The sequence below is a fragment of the Hemitrygon akajei genome, chromosome 8 (genome assembly GCF_048418815.1).
Source record: "Hemitrygon akajei chromosome 8, sHemAka1.3, whole genome shotgun sequence".
Taxonomy (NCBI): Eukaryota; Metazoa; Chordata; class Chondrichthyes; order Myliobatiformes; family Dasyatidae; genus Hemitrygon; species Hemitrygon akajei.
Window position 1 is genome coordinate 167,117,407 of NC_133131.1, and position 21,970 is coordinate 167,139,376.

General features: G+C 50.5%; 1 protein-coding gene across 1 annotated transcript in view; it reads right to left on the reverse strand.

Moving 5' to 3' along the window:
- The window catches only part of LOC140731484 (vasoactive intestinal polypeptide receptor-like), an 84,857-nt gene extending 72,564 nt beyond the window's left edge, over positions 1 to 12,293 (reverse strand). The window contains exons 1-2 of the mRNA XM_073052960.1: positions 12,022 to 12,293; positions 3,499 to 3,595 (exon numbers count right to left, since the gene is read on the reverse strand). Of these exons, the coding sequence (XP_072909061.1) occupies positions 3,499 to 3,595; positions 12,022 to 12,084 (160 nt within the window). The 5' untranslated portion in view covers positions 12,085 to 12,293. The remainder of the gene's footprint in view (positions 1 to 3,498; positions 3,596 to 12,021) is intronic.
- Positions 12,294 to 21,970: the final 9,677 nt, after the last annotated feature.

The following is a 21,970-nucleotide window of genomic DNA, read 5'->3' on the forward strand; positions in this document are numbered from 1 at the left end:
CCACTGAAGTAAGACTCACTGGTCTATAATATCCTGGGCTATCTCTATTCCCTTTCTTGAATAAGGGAACAACATCTGCAACCCTCCAATCCTCTGGAACCTCTCCCGTCCCCATTGATGATACAAAGATCATTGCCACAGGCTCAGCAATCTCCTCCCTCGCTTCCCACAGTAGCCTGGGATACATCTCATCCAGTCCCGGAGACCTATTCAACGTGATGCTTTCCAAGAGCTCCAGCACATCCTCTTTCTTAATGTCTATATGTCAATCTTTTCAATCCACTGTAAGTCATCCCTACAATCGGAAAGATCCTTTTCCGTAGTGCACACTGAAGTAAAGTATTCATTAAGTACCTCTGCTGTCTCCTCCGGTTCCATACACACTTTCCCACTGTCACACTTTGATTGATCCTATTCTCTCACGTCTTATCCTGTTATCACCTCTTATCCTCTTGCTCTTCACATACTTGTAGGATGCCTTGGGGTTTTCCTTAATCCTGCTCATGTCCCCTTCCTGCCCTCCTAATTTTATCTTAATCTCCTTCCTACTAGCCTTTTAATCTTCTAGATCTCTATCGTTGCCTAGTTTTTTTGAACCTTTCATAAGCTTTTCTTTTTGACTAGAATTTCAACAGCCTTTGTACACCATGGTTCCTGTACCCTATCATCCTATCCCTGTCTCATTGGAACGTACCTATGCAGAACTCCACGCAAATATCCCCTGAACATTTGCCACATTCCTGCCAAACATTTCCCTGAGAACACCTGTTCCCAATTTATGCTTCTAAGTTCCTGCCTGATAGCCTCATATTTCCCCTTACTCCAATTAAACACTTTCCTAACTTGTCTATTCCTATCCCTCTCTAATGCTATGGTAAAGGAGATAGAATTGTGATCACTATCTTCAAAATGCTCTCCCACTGAGAGACCTGACACCTGACCAGGTTCATTTCCCAATACCAGATCAAGTACAGCCTCTCCTCTTGTAGGCTTACCTACATGTTGTGTCAAGAAACCTTCCTGAACACACCAAACAAACTCCACCCCATCTAAACCCTTTGCTCTAGGGAGATGCCAATCAGTAGTTGGGAAATTAAAATCTCCCACCATGACAACCCTGTTATTATTACTCCTTTCCAGAATCTGTCTCCCTATCTGCTCTTCGATGTCCCTGTTACTATTGGGTGGTCTATAAAAAACACCCAGTAGAGTTATTGACCCCTTCTTGTTCCTAACTTCCACCCACAGAAACTCAGTAGACAATCCCTCCATGACTTCCTCCTTTTCTGCAGCCGTGACACTATCCCTGATCAACAGTGCCACGCCCCCACCTCTTTTGCCTCCCTCCCTGTCCTTTCTGAAACATCTATAGCCTGGCACTCTAAGTAACTATTCCTGCTACTGAGCCATCCAAGTCTCTATTGGCCACTGCATCATAGCTCCAAGTACTGATCCACGCTGTAAGCTCATCCGCTTTGTTCATGATGCTCCTTGCATTAAAACTTTCTACATAATTACATTTCGTAATCTTCCTGTCATTTCCAGTTGCAGATTTTCAGTCTCCGTCCTTTTTAAATTCAACTGTAAAATGATTATAAGCCCACTCTTCTGGGCTTACAATTGTTTTATAGTTGAAATTAAAAGGAAGGGGACACTGAAAATCTGGCAATAATGTTTGTAATAGTAATTGTAATTCCTTTGTAATAGTTTACAAAATAATAAAACAGAGACATTGTACTATGATATGTGATACAGAGATTAACTTGCTGTATATGCTTATTTCATTTGGTAGGAAACTTTCTGTAACAATTCTTGTGATCATGGAGCTGAATAAGCCTGTTCCAAAGGGTTCTCCATTGCTCATTCAGTGGGTCACGGAGAGGATGTGCCTGTTTGTCCATAATCGACAACAGTTTGTTTAGTGACCTCTCCACCACTAACTCAAAAGAGACCGGGTGGTAGCCAAGGATGGATCCAGCCTTTTTGATGAGTCTTTTAGTGTTTTTGCGTCACCAGCACCGATGCTCTCCCCAACATAAAGCCGCAAAGGAGCCCGCACTTGCTACGACACACTGGTTAAAGATCTCCAACATCCCGCTGCACACATTGAAGGACCTCAGCTTCCTCAGAAAATAGAGTCTGCTCGTCCCCTTCCTGTGAACAGCCTTGGTGTTGGTTTTCCAGTCGAGGCTGTTGCCGAAGGGAACAGCCAAGTATTTGCACCGCCACAACTTCCTCTCTCGGAATGTAAACAGGATTCTTCCTCCTAAAATCAATCACCATCCCCCTGGTTTTGGCCACATTCAGGAGCAGGTGATTCCTCCCGCACCCCTCCACAAACTTGTCCACCAGTCCTCTGAACAGTCATAGACCACCCATGTGGAATTCTGCTGTTCCTCTAGCTGGTCTGTCCTCACGCAGACAGTGGAGGAGACCAAGGGCAGGCAGATCAGTGTGGGAAGAGGGAGGGGAATTGGACCCATTATGAATGAATGAGAACGATGTTATTCAGGGAACTTCTACAGTGTCACAATCAGAATCAGGTTTATTATCACTGGCCTACTGCATGTTGTGAAATCTGTTGTTTCGTGGCAGCAGTAGAGTGCAAGACGTGAAATACACTAAACTACATTAAGAAAATAATAGATAAAAATAACATTAAAGAAGCCCTGTAAAAAAGCAAGCAAACAGTGAGGTGGTATCACAAACACCGGAAAATCTGCAGGTCGTGGAAATCCAACACAACACACACAGATTGTTGGGGGACTCAGCAGGTCGGGCAGCATCCTGAAGAAGGGTCTCATTGACCGTTTACTCTTCTCCACAGATGCCGCCTGACCTGCCGAGTTCTTCCAGCATTTTGAGGGTGAGGTGGATTCATAGGTTCATTGTAAGTTCAGAAATCGGAGGGTGGATGGTGCTTGCTGTTAAATCCCATATAACTAACACAGATAACAAAATTACTTGACCTTTTGGCTAAATTTGCTACTGTTTTGTCCAGAATTCTTAAAAAAGGTCTTTAATTGGCCGTTTTTCACTCTGACGCTATATAAATGTAAGCAACACACATAAAATGCTGGAGATATCAGGGGTAGGTTTTTTTTTTAAAAACGCAGAGAGTGGTGAGTGTGTGGAATGGGCTGCCGGCAATGGTGGTGGAGGTGGAATAGATAGGTCTTTTAAGAGACTTTTGGATAGGTACATGGAGCTTGGTAAAATAGAGGGCTATGGGTAACCCTAGGTAATTTCTAGGGTAAGGACATGTTTGGCACAGCTTTGTGGGCCGAAGGGCCTGTATTGTGTTGTAGGTTTTCTATGTTTCTATGAATTCAGCAGAGCAGACAGCATCTGTTTACTTCTTTCCAGCGATGCTGCCTGGTCGGCTGAGTTCCTCCAGCGTTTTTCGTGTGTTGGTTGGATTTCCAGCATCTGCAGATTTTCACTTGCTTGCCCTCCTCTTCCTTGCTGCTGTCAGTGCAGGCGCCGTTTTCTCCTCACCTGTCTCCAAGCTCTGGTTGTCTTTAGCAAGGGTCCTGTAACATTCCTCTTGAAGCCTTCGAATGTGCAGCAAAAAGTCACAGTGCTCAGAAAGGACCTGGAGAAGACATCTTCATCAGTACAGGACTGCGGCAAACACAGCAAAGTTTTCTTTATACTTTTAGCCCATAACCACTCAAAATCGTAGAACACTAAAAAAAAAAGGAACAGGCCATTCAGACCATCTAGTCCATGCTAAACTTATTCTGCCTGGTTTCATCGACCCACACCTGGACCATAGCCCTCTGTACCCCTCCCATCCACGTACTTATCCAAACTTCTCTTAAATGTTTTAATCAACCCCCCCCCCCCATCCACCACTTCCACTGGCTGCTCGTTCCACCCTTTGAGAGAAGTAGTTTCCCCTCAGCTTTCCCTTAAATATTTCACCTTTCACCCCTAACCCATGAACTCTGGTTTTAATCTTACCCAGTCTCAAGGTTGCATACTCTTACCTTATCTAGACATGTCATAATTTTGTAAACCTCCACCGAATCTTCCCTCATACTCCTACACTCCAGAGAATAAAGTCCTAACCTATTGAACCTTTCCCTATAATTCAAAGTTCAAAGTAAATTTATTGTCGAAGTGCGTTTATGTCACCAGATACACCCCGAGATTCATTTTCTTGCAGGCATTTACAGTAGAATCAAGTACAATAGAATCAATGAAAAACTACACACAAAGACTGACAAACAACCAACGTGCAAAGACAAACTGTGCAAATAGAACTAAAGCAAATAATAATCATAAATAAATAGTAAATAAATAACACTGAGAGCATGAGTTTTGGAGTCCTTGAGAGTGAGTCCATGAAACTCAGGTCCTCAAGTGGCAGCAACACCTTTGTAAATTTCCTCTGTGCTTATTGACGTCATTCCTGTAGGTAGGTGACCAGAACTGCCAGCGGGCAGGCAGCTAACGTAAGCGGCTACTTCAAATGCTGTTAACTTATGGCTCAACGGCTGTATTGGTCAGCAGCTCTCCCCTTGAACTTGGTAAAGGATTCACGGAGTAGATGTTATCTTTACACGGTGAGTTTATGCAAGCTGCCATCTCACAACACCACCCCCCCCCCCACCCCGGCACCTCTGCTCTGCCACCTGTCCCCCCACCCCACACGCGGCACTCCACCCTCACCATTCCCAACATCCTTTGCTCCCACCAGATCTACAAACTTCCTCCGCTCCACATTGACAAACACAGTTCTGTGCAAAAGTCTTATGCACCCTAGCTATACACATGTGCGTAAGACTTTTGCACAGTAATGTATATCAACGGCTTGCATTAAAAGGTAGGTGTTTCTCATTATTCTCCTGTCTATTACCTCAGTCACTGAACTGTAAACCCTTCAGACCACTGTTTATCATGCTGCTTACAGTGTAAACGTGCTGGTATTTGTGTACTTATGCACATCATTCTCTGCAACTTCCACTATCTTCACCAGAATTCTACCACCAAGCATGTCTTTACCTAACAACCCCCACCCCTACTCTCCAATTTCTGCAGGGATCACTCCGTGATTCCCTTGTCCATTCATCACTCCCCCGCTAATCTCCCGCCTGACACTTACCCCTGCAAGTGGCAGAAATGCTACACCTGTCCATTCACCTCCAGTCAGGGCCTCACGCAGTCCTTCCAGCTGAGGCAACACTCCACCTGCAAACCTGCTGGGGTCGCCTACTGTAGTCGGGGCTCCCGATGAGGCCTTCTTTACACTGACGAGACCCGACGTAGACATGGAGACTGCTGTGACGAGCACCTCTACTCCATCAGCAACTAGCAAGCTTTCCTGGCGGCCAAACATTTTAATTCCAATCCCCCTTTCCCATTCCAACATGTCGGTTCATGGCCTCCTCTTCTGCCACGAGGACACTCTCAGGGTAGAAGAGCAACTCCTTCATGTTCTGTCTAGGTAGCCTCCAACCTGTTGGCATGAATATTGATTTCTCCTTCTGGAATTGTTTTGTTTCTTTTCCTCCTCTCCTTCTATTCCCCGTTCTGACCTCTTACCTCTCCTCACCTGCCTATCACCTCCCCCTGGTGCCCCTCCTTCTTCCTTTTCTCCTATGGTGGACTATCAGATTCCTTCCTCTCCAGTCCTCTACCTTTCCCACCCACCCGGCTTCACCTCTCATCTTCCAGCTATCCTCCTTCCCCTCACCCCACCTTTTTATTCTGGCATCTTCCCCCTTATTTTTCAGTCCTGACGGAGGGTTTTGGACAGAAACATTGACTGTTTGATGCTGCCTGATGTGCCAAATTCCTCCGGGACTCTGGACTTACAGAATCTCTTGTGTTGGCGAATAGAGTTGATCTTTGACTAACAAGTGTGCAGATGACAGTAACCGGTGGAGCTGTGGACAGCGAGGAAAGTTGTCAAAAGATCCATTGGAAAATGGGCAAAGAGATGGCAGATGGAGTTTAATCTAAACAACTGTTAGGTGGGGAATTTCGGATGGTCAAATGTAAGAGAAAATTATATATATTTTTAAAAAGATTAGCTTTATGTGCAGCTCAAAATATGCAGTGAATTGTGTCATTTGCCTCAAATCAGATCAGCAAGGATTGCAGTGGGCGTAGCCCACAAGTGCTGCCATGCTTCTGGTGCCAATATAACATGCCCACAACTCACTAACCCTAACCCATACATCTTTGGAATGTGGGAAGCAACAGGAGCACCCGGAGGAAACCCACGCAGTCAGAGGGAGAACGTACAAACTCCCTACAGACAGTGACGGGAATCAAGCCCAACCTCTGCCTTAAATGCACCCAACGACCTGCCCTCCACAGCCGCATGTGGTAACAAATTCCACAAATTCACCACCCTTCTGGCTAAAGAAATTTCTCCTCGTCTGTTTTAAATGGACAGCCCTCTATCCTGAGGCTGCGTGCTCTTGTCCTAGACTCCCCCACCATGGGAAACATCCTTTCCACATCTACTCTGTCTAGGCCTTCCAACATTCGAAAGGTTTCAATGAGATCCCCCTTCTAGATTCTAGCAAGTACAGACCCAGAGCCATCAAACGTTCCTCTCATGATAACCCTTTCATTCCCGGAATCATCCTTGAGAGGATCCAGAAGCAGTTCACAAAGATGATTCCGGGAATGGAAGGGTTATCATATGAGGAACCTGCTTCTGCTCCCTCTCCGATGCCAGCACATCTTTTCCTCACCACCGACTCAATCTGCAAGTTAACCTTCAGGGTGTTCTGCACAAGGACTTCTAAGTCCCTTTGCACCTCATAATTTTGGATTTTCTCCCTGTTTAGAAAATAGTCTGCACATTTATTTCTGCTACCCAAGTGCATGACCGTGCATTTTCCAACACTGTATTTCATTTGCCACTTTCCTTCCATCTGCTTCCCCAACACTACCTGCCTCTCCGGCAATCTTCAAGTTTAGTCAAGTCAAGTCGCTTTTTTACTGTCATTTCGACCATAACTGATGATACAGTACACAGTAAAAATGAGACAACGTTTCTCAGGACCATGGTGCTACATGAAACAATACAAAAACTACACTGAACTACGTGAAAACAGCACAGAAAAAAACCACACTAGACTACAGACCTACCCAGGACTGCATAAAGTGCACAAAACAGTGCAGGCATTACAATAAATAATAAACAAGACAATAGGCACAATAGAGGGCAGTAAGTTGGTGTCAGCCCAGGCTCTAGATTTTGAGGAGTCTGATAGCTTGGGGGAAGAAACTGTTACACAGTCTGGTTGTGAGAGCCCGAATGCTTCGGTGCCTTTTGCCAGATGGCAGGAGGGAGAAGAGATTGTATGAGGGGTGCGTGGGGTCCTTCATAATGCTGTTTGCTTTGCGGATGCAGCGTTTAGTATAAAAGTCCGTAATGGCGGGAAGAGAGACCCCGATGATCTTCTCAGCTGACCTCACTATCCGCTGCAGGGTCTTGCGATCCGAGAAGGTGCAATTTCCGAACCAGGCAGTGATGCAGCTGCTCAGGATGCTCTCAATACAACCCCTGTAGAATGTGATGAGGATGGGGGGTGGGAGATGGACTTTGCTCGGCTTTCGTATCATCTGCAAATTTGGGAACAAAGCCATCTGTTCCATAATCTAAACCATTTATATACAGCTTAAAAGGAAGCGGCAGTGATGACTCTGCAATAATGTTAATGCCATCCACTGCACCTTGTACATATGTATACGAGGGTCCAGGTATGAGTTAGGGACACAGGTTCAGCAGGTTGGGACCTTCTTCCCATGGGAGAGTAGGAGAGGGAGGGGAGATCTTACAGAGGTGCTTAACATCATGAAGGGTGTAGATAGGGTGAATACGCACAATATTTTACCCAGGGTTGTGGAACCAAGGAAGAGGGCAGAGGCTTAATGGGCGAGGGTAAAGATTTAGTAGGTACCTGAGGGGCACTCTTCCCGCACAGAGGGTGGAGAGTGCAAGGAATAGCCGCCAGATGAAGAGGTTGGCGCAGGTATGTTAACATTTAGCCAGTACTCGGATGGGTACAGAGATAGGGAATGCAGGCAAATGGGATTAGCTTGAATGAGAATCTTGGTTGGAACAATCAAAGGACTTGTTCCCATGCCGTATGACTATGGCTCTGTGCAAATGGCGGGGCTCTCAAAGCACTGATGTACAGAGGGACCCTGGCGCTCAGGTGAATCTCAAAGTTGTATCTGGTATGTTGAAAACTCACCAACACCTCTCCTCTCTGAGGGGGCTGAAGAGAGCAGGACTATGCTATTTTGCTATATTCCTTTATGGGTTTCTTGAGAGTATGCCTGCTATAAAATGAATATCAGGGTTGTATATGGTGACATATATGTACTTTGACGATAAAATTACTTTTGACCTTTGACTATGCACATCCATACTTGCATCATTCTACCGAGGTGCAGTACGGAGCACCCTGACAAGCTGCATCAGAAACTGCACTGCGGCAGCCTAGAAGAACAGGTAGTCAAACTGCCCAGTGCCTCACCGGCACCAGCCCACCTGCCACAAGGTGCCAGAAAAGGGCCAGTGACATGAAGGATCCCGCTCACCCTCCTCATGGATTGTTCGTCAAGTCAAGTCAACCTTTACTGTCATTTCGACCATAACTGCTGGTACAGTGCATAGTAAAAATGAGACAACGTTTTTCAGGACCGTGGTGTTACATGACACAGTACAAAAAACTAGACTGAACTACGTAATAAAAAAGGAGGGGACTGTGTAGCATCCACACCAGGGCCACCAGACTCAACAACTGTTACTTTCCCCAAGCAGTGAGGCTGATCAAAACCTCCACCCACTAACCCAACCACTACTACTTTATCATTTCCAGTCAGTCACTTTATGTGTGGACACTCCCGTGCCAGTGTCGCTTAATGGACGTACAATCAACATATACAAACTATCTTAAGTATTTACATTTACCGTGTTTTTTAAATTATTACTGTGTTCTTTGAGAAGAGAGGATGTCCAGGGTTGGTGGGTCCTTTACTGAGGCAACGAGAAGTGTAGACAGAGTCCGTGGAGGGGAGGCAGAGGTTTCCATGATGCATTGAGCTGCGTCCACAACTCTCTTACGGTCACGTGCTGAGCAGTTGCCTTACCAAGAAGACAGGGGTTTCCAACTTTCCTCCATGTCATAGAACCTTACCGTTAACTGAGGGGTCTGCAGAGCCCGGTTGGGAGGATGCTTTTGATGGTGCATCAGTAACTCCCTCCTGGGGGTGTACAGGTCCTTTCTGAGCTTTCCTGGCCCTCTTGGACCAGTGCAGCCGATAAGACACTGATCTTGTTGGGCGCATCAAAGGTGGTGACGGATCAGGGAGAATGAAAATCCGAACGGGGCCACAGCAACCTCTCGCTCAACACCATTTGAACCGAAGAGCTGACGATTGACTACAGGAGGAGAAAACTGGAGATCCATGGGTCAGGCCTCGTCACGATATCAGAGATGGAAAGGGTCAGCAGCTTTAAATTCCTCTGCCTTATCACTTCAGAGGATCCCTCCTGGGTCCAGCAAGTTAGTGCCGTTAAAAAGAACGCAAGGTAGCACCTCTCATTTAGGAGTTTGTGATCCCTCCTGGGTCCAGCAAGTTAGTGCCGTTAAAAAGAACGCAAGGTAGCACCTCTCATTTAGGAGTTTGTGATCCCTCCTGGGTCCAGCAAGTTAGTGCCGTTAAAAAGAACGCAAGGTAGCACCTCTCATTTAGGAGTTTGTGATCCCTCCTGGGTCCAGCAAGTTAGTGCCGTTAAAAAGAACGCAAGGTAGCACCTCTCATTTAGGAGTTTGTGATCCCTCCTGGGTCCAGCAAGTTAGTGCCGTTAAAAAGAACGCAAGGTAGCACCTCTCATTTAGGAGTTTGTGAAGTTTTGCCACGCCATCTCAAACTTTGACAACTTTCTACAGATGTGGTGTGGAGAGTATATTGACCGTTTGCACCACAGCCTGGTAGTTCAGGGAGTGCATAATCAAGTCAAGTTCATTGTCGTTTCGACTATAAACTGCTGGTACAGTACACAGTAAAAACGAAACAATGTTCCTCCAGGACCCTGGTGCTACATGAAACAACACAAAACTACACTAGACTATGTGAGGCAACACAAGGCTACACTGGACTGCGTAAAACAACATAAAAACTACACTAGACTACAGACCTACACAGGACTACATAAAGTGCCCTGGTATATGAAATATACCTAAGAGGATGTTCCCGCACTTTGCTCTATGGACACTTTACTTGATACACCTATCGTTAATGCAAATATCTAATCAACCGATCACGTGACAGCAACTCAATAAATACAAGCATGCAGGCATGGTCAAGAGGTTCAGTTGTTCAGATCAAACATCAGAACGAGGAAGAAATGCGATCTAAGTGACTTTGATCGAGGTCTGATTATCGGAGTCAGAGTTGTTTGAGCATCTCAGAAACTACGAATCTCCTGGGATTTTCACACACAGGTCTGTAGAGTTTACACAGGGGTGTCAAACTCATTTTAGGTCACGGGCCGGATTGAGCAAAATGCAGCTTCATGCTGGATCAGTCGGACGCGTGCAAACGCAGCTTTCGTTGCCTCTGTTTTTTCAGCCTGCTCTCATGTGTCTCAGTCTCTGCTATAACTACAAAGTGTTTCACTTTACAAATTCCGTTTCTTATGAAGAAGACTGCCGAATAAACACTAAAAACCCTGAAAACCTGGTACCTGAATAAACTCAGCATTAGCCATATCACACGCCATAGGCGCTTCGATTACTGGGGCCAGCTTTAATAGTAATTAGATATTATCTCGCGGGCCAAAGATAATTCCACCGCGGGCCTTGAGTTTGACATATATGGTTTACAGAGAATGGTGCAAAAAACAAACCCAACAACACACCAAATACTCCAGTCAGCGGTAGTTCTGTGGGCGAAAATGCCTTGTTAATGAGAGAGATCAGAGGAGAACGGCTAGACCGGTTCGAGCCGACAGGAACGGTCAAACACACGCACGTTACAAGAGCATCTCCAATTCACAGCACGTCAAGCATTGAAGTGGACGGGCCACAGCGGCAGAAGACCACCCCGGGGTTCCACTACCTGACAAAGCGACCCGTGAGCGTCCGCTCGATGCTCCAAGGGTCTGGGCAAGCAGGCTGTGCGGATCAGGAGTGGCCGGGCTGCGGGAGAGGTGCCCCACCCCAACACCGAGTCCCTGAGGCAATCTCTTCGTCAGGTGTGGAGGGATGCTTTGAAACCCATCACCCCCCCCCCTCCACGCCAGCCCCAATTCCGAGGTAGGCTCCTTTCCTCGGAACTTCCCACAGATGTTGCCTGGACTCGTTCTCCCAACGTTTCCTTTTGTGTCTGAATCACTCTCTGATGGATCAGAATCCAGCGCCGACAGTTTACAGCAGTTACAAAAAAAAAACACAACTCAAAAGGGAAAACAACTCTTCCGTGCGAGAAAGATTCACATTTATCACATATATACCGTAACATGCAGAGAAATGCGTCGTGTTTGCATTAACAACCAACACAACCAAAGGATGTAAGCGCCGCCGACACATTCTGGCGCCAACATAGCATGCCCACAAACAGCGTTCAGCAGGACAGAACAAAACAAAACGGAACACGACAAGCAACAAAATAACAACGGCCAGACAAACCCCGTTCCTCCCTCTCACCAACACCCCGCAATCACAGAATTAAAGATATTTTAAATAGCTTAATAAGACACGAAATAAACGAACTGGAAACAATCCAACATATTGGCTGATGACAGTAATTAGAAACCTCCCAGAAAATTATGGAAAGAGAGACCGGTTTAAGGCGAGTTCTTAAAATGCAGTTATACACAGTATCCCAATCTTTGTCATACAGTGTATAGAGTACCCCGAACCGAACATACGGTTCCTAATTCTGCATCCCCATGTCACAGTGTAAATGAACTAAAACAGTGTGTGAAACATTTAATCCGCAGTTTCAAAAAACGCCTTATAAACTTAAACGTCGACTTACTCCGGGAATGGCACACTGGGTCAGGAGGGTCACGAACAGCACGGGAACTTGGGCGAAGTTCATCGCGTCGAAATTGCGCCCGGATTTGCGGCGCTGGCTGGGAGAAGTCACCCCACTGAAGAGCTTTCAGAGGGGACGTGAGCGCTTGTCCAGTGACCTCTTCCTGCAGTCGGGCTGTTGCAGATGGAAAACAAACAAAGGTTTATTTTTTTATAAACTCTAAAAATGCGGATTCTAGCAGTTCCAAATGATGCAAAGCCTCCCCCCGTTATCTTCCATCCGCACTCCACCCAAGTTTACTGTGGGCACTGTATATATTAGTCCTGGAATTGGTTGACGGCGGCATTAACCAATCAGAAAGCAAGCTGTCTCGCCATTCGCCAATGGCAGCGCGGGGAAGGGGCGGGAGAGTCAGGTACCTGGTGCGTGTGGTATTTCAGCAAAGGTGTGCGGCGCCTCAGAGTCTTTGCGGACCAGTCAGCGTCTGCTGGGCGGCACAGGGGGTGGTCAGTGAACCAGGCTTGACCCGCTGGGTTGCTCCGGCAGACTGCCTGTTGCTGCGGCTTCCATCAAGTGTCCCCAGCAGAAAGGTGAGCGTCTGATTCGGATTCCACAGGCGCCGCAGCGCCGAAATGCGCCCTCGTTCCCTTCAGACTCGGTTTCCCTCCAGGCACGGCGCACTTAAACACTCACAGATGACACTTCATATGAGGAATGCCGCGCCTCCCCCCCCCCCCCCACATACTCTCCCCATCGTCGAGGGCATTTTCGAAAGGCAGTGCCCCCAGAAGGCGGCATCCATCACTGAGGGCATTCAGTACATGCTCTCTTCTCATTACTACCATCAGGGAGCCTGAAGACCCGCACTCACTCTTTTTGCCCTACTTATTTTTTATATTTCTTGTAATTTATAGTAATTTTAAATATTTTACCGCTACGCTGCCACGCAGCAACAGATTTGATGACAAATATCAGTGATAATTAACCTTTAAGCCCTAACTTTATTTTTGATAAAAATGCTCTCTGCATCCACTCTACGGAGAGGTACCAATGAAGTGGCCACTGTGTGGATGTTCTGCCAGAATCTGACATCCCAAAGTGCACTGGTCTGGAAGGAATTGAGGTTATAAAAGCAGCAATTAAATCCCAATTTCACAGGTTCAGCGGGTCCATTTAATGTCAGAGAATGTGTACAGCACACAACCTGAAATTCTTACTCTTCACAGACGTCCTCAAAACAGGAGAAAAACCCCGAAGAATGAATGACAGGAAAACGTTAGAGCCCCAAGGCCCCTCCCTTCCTTCCATGCACAAGCAGCAATGGAGCATCAACCCTCCCCCCCTCTTCCACTTGTTCCAGCAGAAACCACCCCCCAACCACCATCCACCACACAAGCACCAGAGCCAATGATCTGGAGTCCATCAAACAACACTGTTCATCCCAACAGTTCGACATCCCGCGGGTTTTCCCTCTCACGAGCGAGGAAGAGAACGGTATCACTCCTGCCCCTGTGAGGGTGGAGGCCAACAGCTCGCTGTTTCGATGCAGCGTTGCTTTAGCTTGAGTTCCCCCGACTCGAGAATCAGCAGCAAACTCTCTCTCACCATCACGAGAGCGAGAGAGAGAGAGAGAGCAATTGCTCAAGTGCAGGGGCCTCCAAAAGCTGCACCTGCGGTCTCAACGTTCTGACCTCCTGTGACGCTCCACTGGCGAGGAATCAGATTGTCCACAGGCCCGCGGAGCTGCACTATAAAAGCGCACATCTTCCAGGCTGGTATCGAAACTGCTCGGCCAGTTCCAAGAGCAGGAACCCACTACCGTGAAGAACCACGGTTTGAGTGCAGCTGTAGAGCACAGACTCCGACAGAGCCCCAGCCACCTTGAACAAGAAAGAAGAGACGTTAAAGAATTTAAACTGCTTCACAGGTGAACTCGAAGAAGTCACCCTCTGGCTCCATCTTCAGCTTCTCTTTACCTCATCTTTTGTTACTAATCTTTGATGTTGTGGTACAGTTTTGATTCTTTGATTTCAATATTCTTCCTAGCTTGACTGTAACCCACTGCTAAATATGCCAGCTCCATGTAAGTCAAAGTCAAGTTTAATCTGCTGAAGGATCTCGACCTGAAACGCTGACTATACCCTTTTCCGTAGAAGCTGCCTGGCCTGCTGAGTTCCTCCAGCATTTTTTTGTCATGGTCTGGTCCGTGAAGTCCGTGTTCCGGTTCACGGTCCGGTCCGTGGACTCCGGACTCCGGGTCATTTGGCTGTCCGTTGTTTCAGTTGGACTTAATCACAGGCACCTGATTCTCATATTGTGGCTGGAATATAAGTGGCCCTGGATTTGAGTGTGGTTGCTGGTTTGTCTTGTTGGTATCCTGTCCTTGCCTCTGTGTGGTAAGTCAGGCCATTCTTGCTGTTACCCTATGGTGGGATCTGTCCCTTCCTGTCCTTGCCTCTGTGTGGTAAGTCAGGTCATTCTTGCTGTTACCCTATGGTGGGATCTATCCCTTCCTGTCCTTGCCTCTGTGGGGTAAGTCAGGTCATTCTTGCTGTTACCCTATGGTGGGATCTGTCCCTTCCTGTCCTTGCCTCTGTGGGGTAAGTCAGGTCATTCTTGCTGTTACCCTATGGTGGGATCTATCCCTTCCTGTCCTTGCCTCTCTGGGGTAAGTCAGGCTGTCTTTGCTGTTACCCTGAGGCTGGACTGTTCCCTTCCTTCCCTCTGAAGCTCTGCCGGCTACCCACGCCTGCGTCCTCGCCTGTATCGCCGTCTAGTTCAGCAGTTGGAGTGAGACTGGAGCCTTGCCACGCCAACAGAAGGAACTATCTATCGTTGAGCTTGGAACTGTCTCATTGTGTCCTTGTGTTTAGTGTCCGTGTATGAGTCCCGAGCCCTATGTCCCCTCCCCAAGGAGGGGTCCTGGCTCTGTGTTCCTGTGCTCCAGTCTGTGTCCAGGGCTCCGAGGAGGTTTCAGTCCATGTCCAAGTCCAAGTTGTAGCCTAGGCGCTGAGTCCTGGTCTCGTCCAGGGCTAGTGTCCGTGTCCAACTACGCCTCTCTCTGCTTCTGCTTTGCCCTCCCTCGACCTAGGCTCTGCGTTGCTGCCCTCCCTCGACCTGGGCTCTGCATTGCTGCCCTCCCTCGACCTGGGCTCTGCGTTGCTGCCCTCCCTCGACCTGGGCTCTGCGTTGCTGCCCTCCCTCGATCAAGTCCAAGTCTGAGCTTCATGTCCTCGTCCAGTCCTGGAGTCTCGCTGGGCGGGACGAGGACCCACGTCCAGCCCTGGAGTCTCGCTGGGCTGGAGTCTCACTGGGCAGGACGAGGACCCACGTCCAGCCCTGGAGTCTCGCTGGGCGGGACGAGGACCCACGTCCAGCCCTGGAGTCTCGCTGGGCGGGACGAGGACCCACGTCCAGCCCTGGAGTCTCGCTGGGCGGGACGAGGACCCACGTCCAGCCCTGGAGTCTCGCTGGGCGGGACGAGGACCCACGTCCAGCCCTGGAGTCTCGCTGGGCGGGACGAGGACCCACGTCCAGCCCTGGAGTCTCGCTGGGCTGGAGTCTCGCTGGGCGGGACGAGGACCCACGTCCAGCCCTGGAGTCTCGCTGGGCGGGACGAGGACCCACGTCCAGCCCTGGAGTCTCGCTGGGCTGGAGTCTTGCTGGGCGGGACGAGGACCCACGTCCAGCCCTGGAGTCTCGCTGGGCGGGACGAGGACCCACGTCCAGCCCTGGAGTCTCGCTGGGCGGGACGAGGACCCACGTCCAGCCCTGGAGTCTCGCTGGGCGGGACGAGGACCCACGTCCAGCCCTGGAGTCTCGCTGGGCTGGAGTCTCGCTGGGCGGGACGAGGACCCACGTCCAGCCCTGGAGTCTCGCTGGGCGGGACGAGGACCCACGTCCAGCCCTGGAGTCTCGCTGGGCGGGACGAGGACCCACGTCCAGCCCTGGAGTCTCGCTGGGCGGGACGAGGACCCACGTCCAGCCCTGGAGTCTCGCTGGGCTGGAGTCTAGCTGGGCGGGACGAGGACCCACGTCCAGCCCTGGAGTCTCGCTGGGCGGGACGAGGACCCACGTCCAGCCCTGGAGTCTCGCTGGGCGGGACGAGGACCCACGTCCAGCCCTGGAGTCTCGCTGGGCCGGACGAGGACCCACGTCCAGCCCTGGAGTCTCGCTGGGCCGGACGAGGACCCACGTCCAGCCCTGGAGTCTCGCTGGGCGGGACGAGGACCCACGTCCAGCCCTGGAGTCTCGCTGGGCGGGACGAGGACCCACGTCCAGCCCTGGAGTCTCGCTGGGCTGGAGTCTCGCTGGGCGGGACGAGGACCCACGTCCAGCCCTGGAGTCTCGCTGGGCGGGACGAGGACCCACGTCCAGCCCTGGAGTCTCGCTGGGCTGGAGTCTTGCTGGGTGGGACGAGGACCCACGTCCAGCCCTGGAGTCTCGCTGGGCGGGACGAGGACCCACGTCCAGCCCTGGAGTCTCGCTGGGCGGGACGAGGACCCACGTCCAGCCCTGGAGTCTCGCTGGGCGGGACGAGGACCCACATCCAGCCCTGGAGTCTCGCTGGGCGGGACGAGGACCCACGTCCAGCCCTGGAGTCTCGCTGGGCGGGACGAGGACCCACGTCCAGCCCTGGAGTCTCGCTGGGCTGGAGTCTCGCTGGGCGGGACGAGGACCCACGTCCAGCCCTGGAGTCTCGCTGGGCGGGACGAGGACCCACGTCCAGCCCTGGAGTCTCGCTGGGCGGGACGAGGACCCACGTCCAGCCCTGGAGTCTCGCTGGGCGGGACGAGGACCCACGTCCAGCCCTGGAGTCTCGCTGGGCGGGACGAGGACCCACGTCCAGCCCTGGAGTCTCGCTGGGCGGGACGAGGACCCACGTCCAGCCCTGGAGTCTCGCTGGGCGGGACGAGGACCCACGTCCAGCCCTGGAGTCTCGCTGGGCGGGACGAGGACCCACGTCCAGCCCTGGAGTCTCGCTGGGCGGGACGAGGACCCACGTCCAGCCCTGGAGTCTCGCTGGGCTGGACGAGGACCCACGTCCAGCCCTGGAGTCACGCTGGGCTGGAGTCTCGCTGGGCGGGATGAGGACCCACGTCCAGCCCTGGAGTCTCGCTGGGCGGGACGAGGACCCACGTCCAGCCCTGGAGTCTCGCTGGGCTGGAGTCTCGCTGGGCGGGACGAGGACCCACGTCCAGCCCTGGAGTCTCGCTGGGCGGGACGAGGACCCACGTCCAGCCCTGGAGTCTCGCTGGGCGGGACGAGGACCCACGTCCAGCCCTGGAGTCTCGCTGGGCGGGACGAGGACCCACGTCCAGCCCTGGAGTCTCGCTGGGCGGGACGAGGACCCACGTCCAGCCCTGGAGTCTCGCTGGGCGGGACGAGGACCCACGTCCAGCCCTGGAGTCTCGCTGGGCGGGACGAGGACCCACGTCCAGCCCTGGAGTCTCGCTGGGCGGGACGAGGACCCACGTCCAGCCCTGGAGTCTCGCTGGGCCGGACGAGGACCCACGTCCAGCCCTGGAGTCTCGCTGGGCGGGACGAGGACCCACGTCCAGCCCTGGAGTCTCGCTGGGCCGGACGAGGGCCCACGTCCAGCCCTGGAGTCTCGCTGGGCGGGACGAGGACCCACGTCCAGCCCTGGAGTCTCGCTGGGCGGGACGAGGACCCACGTCCAGCCCTGGAGTCTCGCTGGGCGGGACGAGGACCCACGTCCAGCCCTGGAGTCTCGCTGGGCGGGACGAGGACCCACGTCCAGCCCTGGAGTCTCGCTGGGCGGGACGAGGACCCACGTCCAGCCCTGGAGTCTCGCTGGGCTGGACGAGGACCCACGTCCAGCCCTGGAGTCTCGCTGGGCTGGAGTCTCGCTGGGCGGGACGAGGACCCACGTCCAGCCCTGGAGTCTCGCTGGGCGGGACGAGGACCCACGTCCAGCCCTGGAGTCTCGCTGGGCGGGACGAGGACCCACGTCCAGCCCTGGAGTCTCGTTGGGCTGGAGTCTCGCTGGGCGGGACGAGGACCCACGTCCAGCCCTGGAGTCTCGCTGGGCGGGACGAGGACCCACGTCCAGCCCTGGAGTCTCGCTGGGCGGGACGAGGACCCACGTCCAGCCCTGGAGTCTCGCTGGGCGGGACGAGGACCCACGTCCAGCCCTGGAGTCTCGCTGGGCGGGACGAGGACCCACGTCCAGCCCTGGAGTCTCGCTGGGCGGGACGAGGACCCACGTCCAGCCCTGGAGTCTCGCTGGGCGGGACGAGGACCCACGTCCAGCCCTGGAGTCTCGCTGGGCGGGACGAGGACCCACGTCCAGCCCTGGAGTCTCGCTGGGCTGGAGTCTCGCTGGGCGGGACGAGGACCCACGTCCAGTCCTGGAGTCTCGCTGGGCGGGACGAGGACCCACGTCCAGTCCTGGAGTCTCGCTGGGCGGGACGAGGACCCACGTCCAGTCCTGTTGCCTTGCCATGTTCAGTCCTCACTTGGATCCAGAGTCCAAGCTCGAGTCAAGACCCAGGTTTTGGGTCCCTGTCCAGTCTCTGGCTCGGAGTCCTTGTCCAGGTTCCTAGTTCCTAGTTCCTAGTTCTCGGTTCCTAGTTCCTCATCCAGGTCCCACTTTCCTACTCTAGTCCTAGCCCATGCCGTCTCCTAGTCTTGTCCAGGGCCTGAGTCTTGTCCAGTGTCGTTTCTTCCCCACTTCCCTTTATTTCTTGACACACCTAGTCCTCTCCCTAGTACTTCAGTGTCTGTGTCTTGCATTTGGGTCCATTCCCAACGCCCACCTTATGACATTTTTGTCTGTGTTGCTTGGATTTTCAGCACCTTGCAGATTTTCTCTTGTTTGTGTCAAGTTTATAATAATTTGGACAAGTCCATGTCTGCACAGGTGCAATGAAAAACTTATTGCAGCAGCAACATGGGCCCAGGGCGTCAGATACACAGCATTCACAAGGAAAAACACATTCAACTTAAATTGCACATACCCACCATTTTGCTGGTGGATCGGTTACTGGGTGCGTAGCAGAGTTAACAGCTTAGCTGGAGGTATGTCTTGTGAGTTTGAGCTGCAGTATGGACCATAAATCGAACTAGACCGTAAGATACAGTACAGGAGCAGAATTAGGCTATTCGGCCCATCAAATCTGCTCCGCTATTGATCATGGCGGATTTATTTTCTCTTGCAGCCCCATTCTCCTGTAGCCTTTGACCCCCTTTTACACCATTACACGAACCTATCAATCTCTGCTTCAAATAACCTGATGACTCGGCCTCCACAGCTGCCTGTCGCAATGATTTCCACAGATTCAACACCCTCTAGCTAAAGGCTGTTTAAAGAACTAAAGAATTAAAAGAATCATATTAGGGTTGAGGGCCACACATCGTCGTGACTGTTGTAAGATGTGGTCCACTAACAATTTTGGGATGATAATCCTGCATCCCGGCCCAAGAGCATAAAGCAAAATTGCCATCTAAAGTGTCCCAGTGAGATGGAGTTCAAGAGATGTGTCAGTAAACTCTGGTGTTGTCTTTAATTTGTGACTGAATTAGAACATAGCACATTCGATTTATAGGACTTCATTCCCCGGCATGTATGAAGCTGAGGGGAGATTTGATAGAGGTATACAAAATAATGAGGGGTATGGATAGGGTAAATGCAAGCAGGCTTTTTCCACTGAAGTCGGGTGAGACTACAACTGGAGGTCATGGGTTAAGGGTGAAAGGTGAAAAATTTGGTAGCCTCGGAATCGGAATCAGAATCAGGTTTATTATCAACGACATAAGAGATTCTACAGACGCTGGAAATCCAGCGTAACTCACACAAAATGCCGGAGGAACTCAGCAGGCCAGGGCAGCATCTATGAGGAGGAGTAAAGAGTCGATGTTTTGGGCTGAGATCCCGCAAGGGGACTGGGTTTACTATCAGGTTTAATATCACTGACGTATGTCATGGAATTTGTTATTTTGCGGCAGCAGTACAGAGCAATACGTAAAAGTCCACTGTAAGTTACAAAAAGGAATATAAAAATAATAAACAGATAGTGCAAAAAGAGGGTAAAGTAGTGAGATAGTGTTCATGGGCTCGTGGACAGTTCGTAAGTTTGATGTTGAAGGTGAAGAGGCTGTTTCTAAAGCACTGAGTGTGTGTTTTCACTCCTGTACCTCCCCCTGATGGCAGTAATGAGAAGAAGACAAGCTCTGGGTGATACGGGTCCCTAATGATGGTGGGGAGGCTAGTGCCCATGATGGAGCTGGCTGAGTTTACAACCCTCTGCAGCTTCTCTGATCCTGTGCATTGGCTAGACCATACCCGACAGTGATGCAACCGGGCAGAATACTCTCTACGGTACATCCGCAGAAATTTACTAGTCTTCCGTGACATTGTGGTATATCCTTTTCAGCACCCCACTTCATCACTTCCGGGGAGCTATGAATTTGTGCGCAGTTAACCCGACCAACCATTAGTTAGCCCTCCTCCATTCCCCCCTCCCCCCCAGCCACAAGTCCTTCTCTGTAACTGTATCAGGATGTTGGGCCCGGGATAGATCTTCAGAGATGTTGACACCCAGGAACTTGAAGCTGCTCACCCTTTCCATACTGATCCCTCAATGAGAGTGTTCCCTCATCTTCCCCCCTTCCCAATGGTCTCTTATATTCCAGTGAGAAACCAATCTCTCTTTATAACTACATCCCTCCATTCCAGACAACATTCTGGAGAGTCTCTTCTGCACTCCCTCCATTGCTACCAGACCCCAAGTTCAAGTTCAGGTGGAATTGTCATTCAGCCATACATGAATACCCATGAATAGAACCAAACAAAATAGTGTTCCTCCAGGGTCAGGGTGCAAACACAGTAGCAACAGTCACACACAGCAGGAGGCACCTATAAGACAGCAAACACATAGAATATATCATGCGGTCACGCAAACAAATATACAGTCCCAGTCCCTGAGTCCGGGAGTGTTACAGCAGTCTGCAGTTGAACACAGTATAGCTTGTCTTCTGCAGAGTGAACACTGGGGGGCAGCACCAACCCCACCGCCTCTCTCCTGTAAATAGGCGACAACATGACTTGAAGCCTGGTCCTCTCTATGACCAAGGCCATGCAGCGTCCCCACCCACCGCCAATGAATCAGCGAATCAGACTTGCAGCGTTAAACAATAACAACGTCCAACAGGGTCTGGAAATGATAAGGAAAATCACCAATACAATGACTTGCTGTTAGGCTGTGCACTGCCTTCGTGCTCCGATTCTCTGGCACGGGCAGCTGTGCGATCCGCACTAATCCAGCTCCTACACCTTCTCTGCCAAGGGGCAGCTTGCTGATGGGGTAAACCTGCAGTACTTCAAGTTGTTAAAATCCAGCAGGGTCTTGTGATCATTAAATTTTTTTTTAAAAAAACACAGTAACACCTTTGATTTGCCCTATGGAAGGTTCTGCAACCGAGCGTGCTTCCCTCCTGTAGTGTGGTAACCAGAACTGTACACAGTACTGAGATATCTAGTCAGCATTTGGTACGTCTGCAACATGACATCCCAACTCAATGCCCCGGCCTATAAATGTCTCTTTCATGACACAACATCACTTTCAGGAAATATTGGTCAGCTAATTTGATCAACCTTTCTAGTTAGCTACCCCACCCCTCTCTATCTATTACCCCCATCACTACACTGCACTATAACCTTAAAACACTTCTCTTTTTCTTTTTTCTTCTTTTCATGGAATGATAAGAGGAGAATTGATTATCTTATTTTTCATTATATACAATTAGATTAATACTATATATGACCTTGTTAATGTTTATTTTACCTTTTGTATGAATTGTTACCGATATAGATATTTGAGATAATTCTCCTCTTGTTTTTATATATATGTACTTTAATTAATAAAAAGATCGATAAAGAAAGAAAAAAAACTTTTTATAATGCTCATAAACACAAGAGATTCTGCAG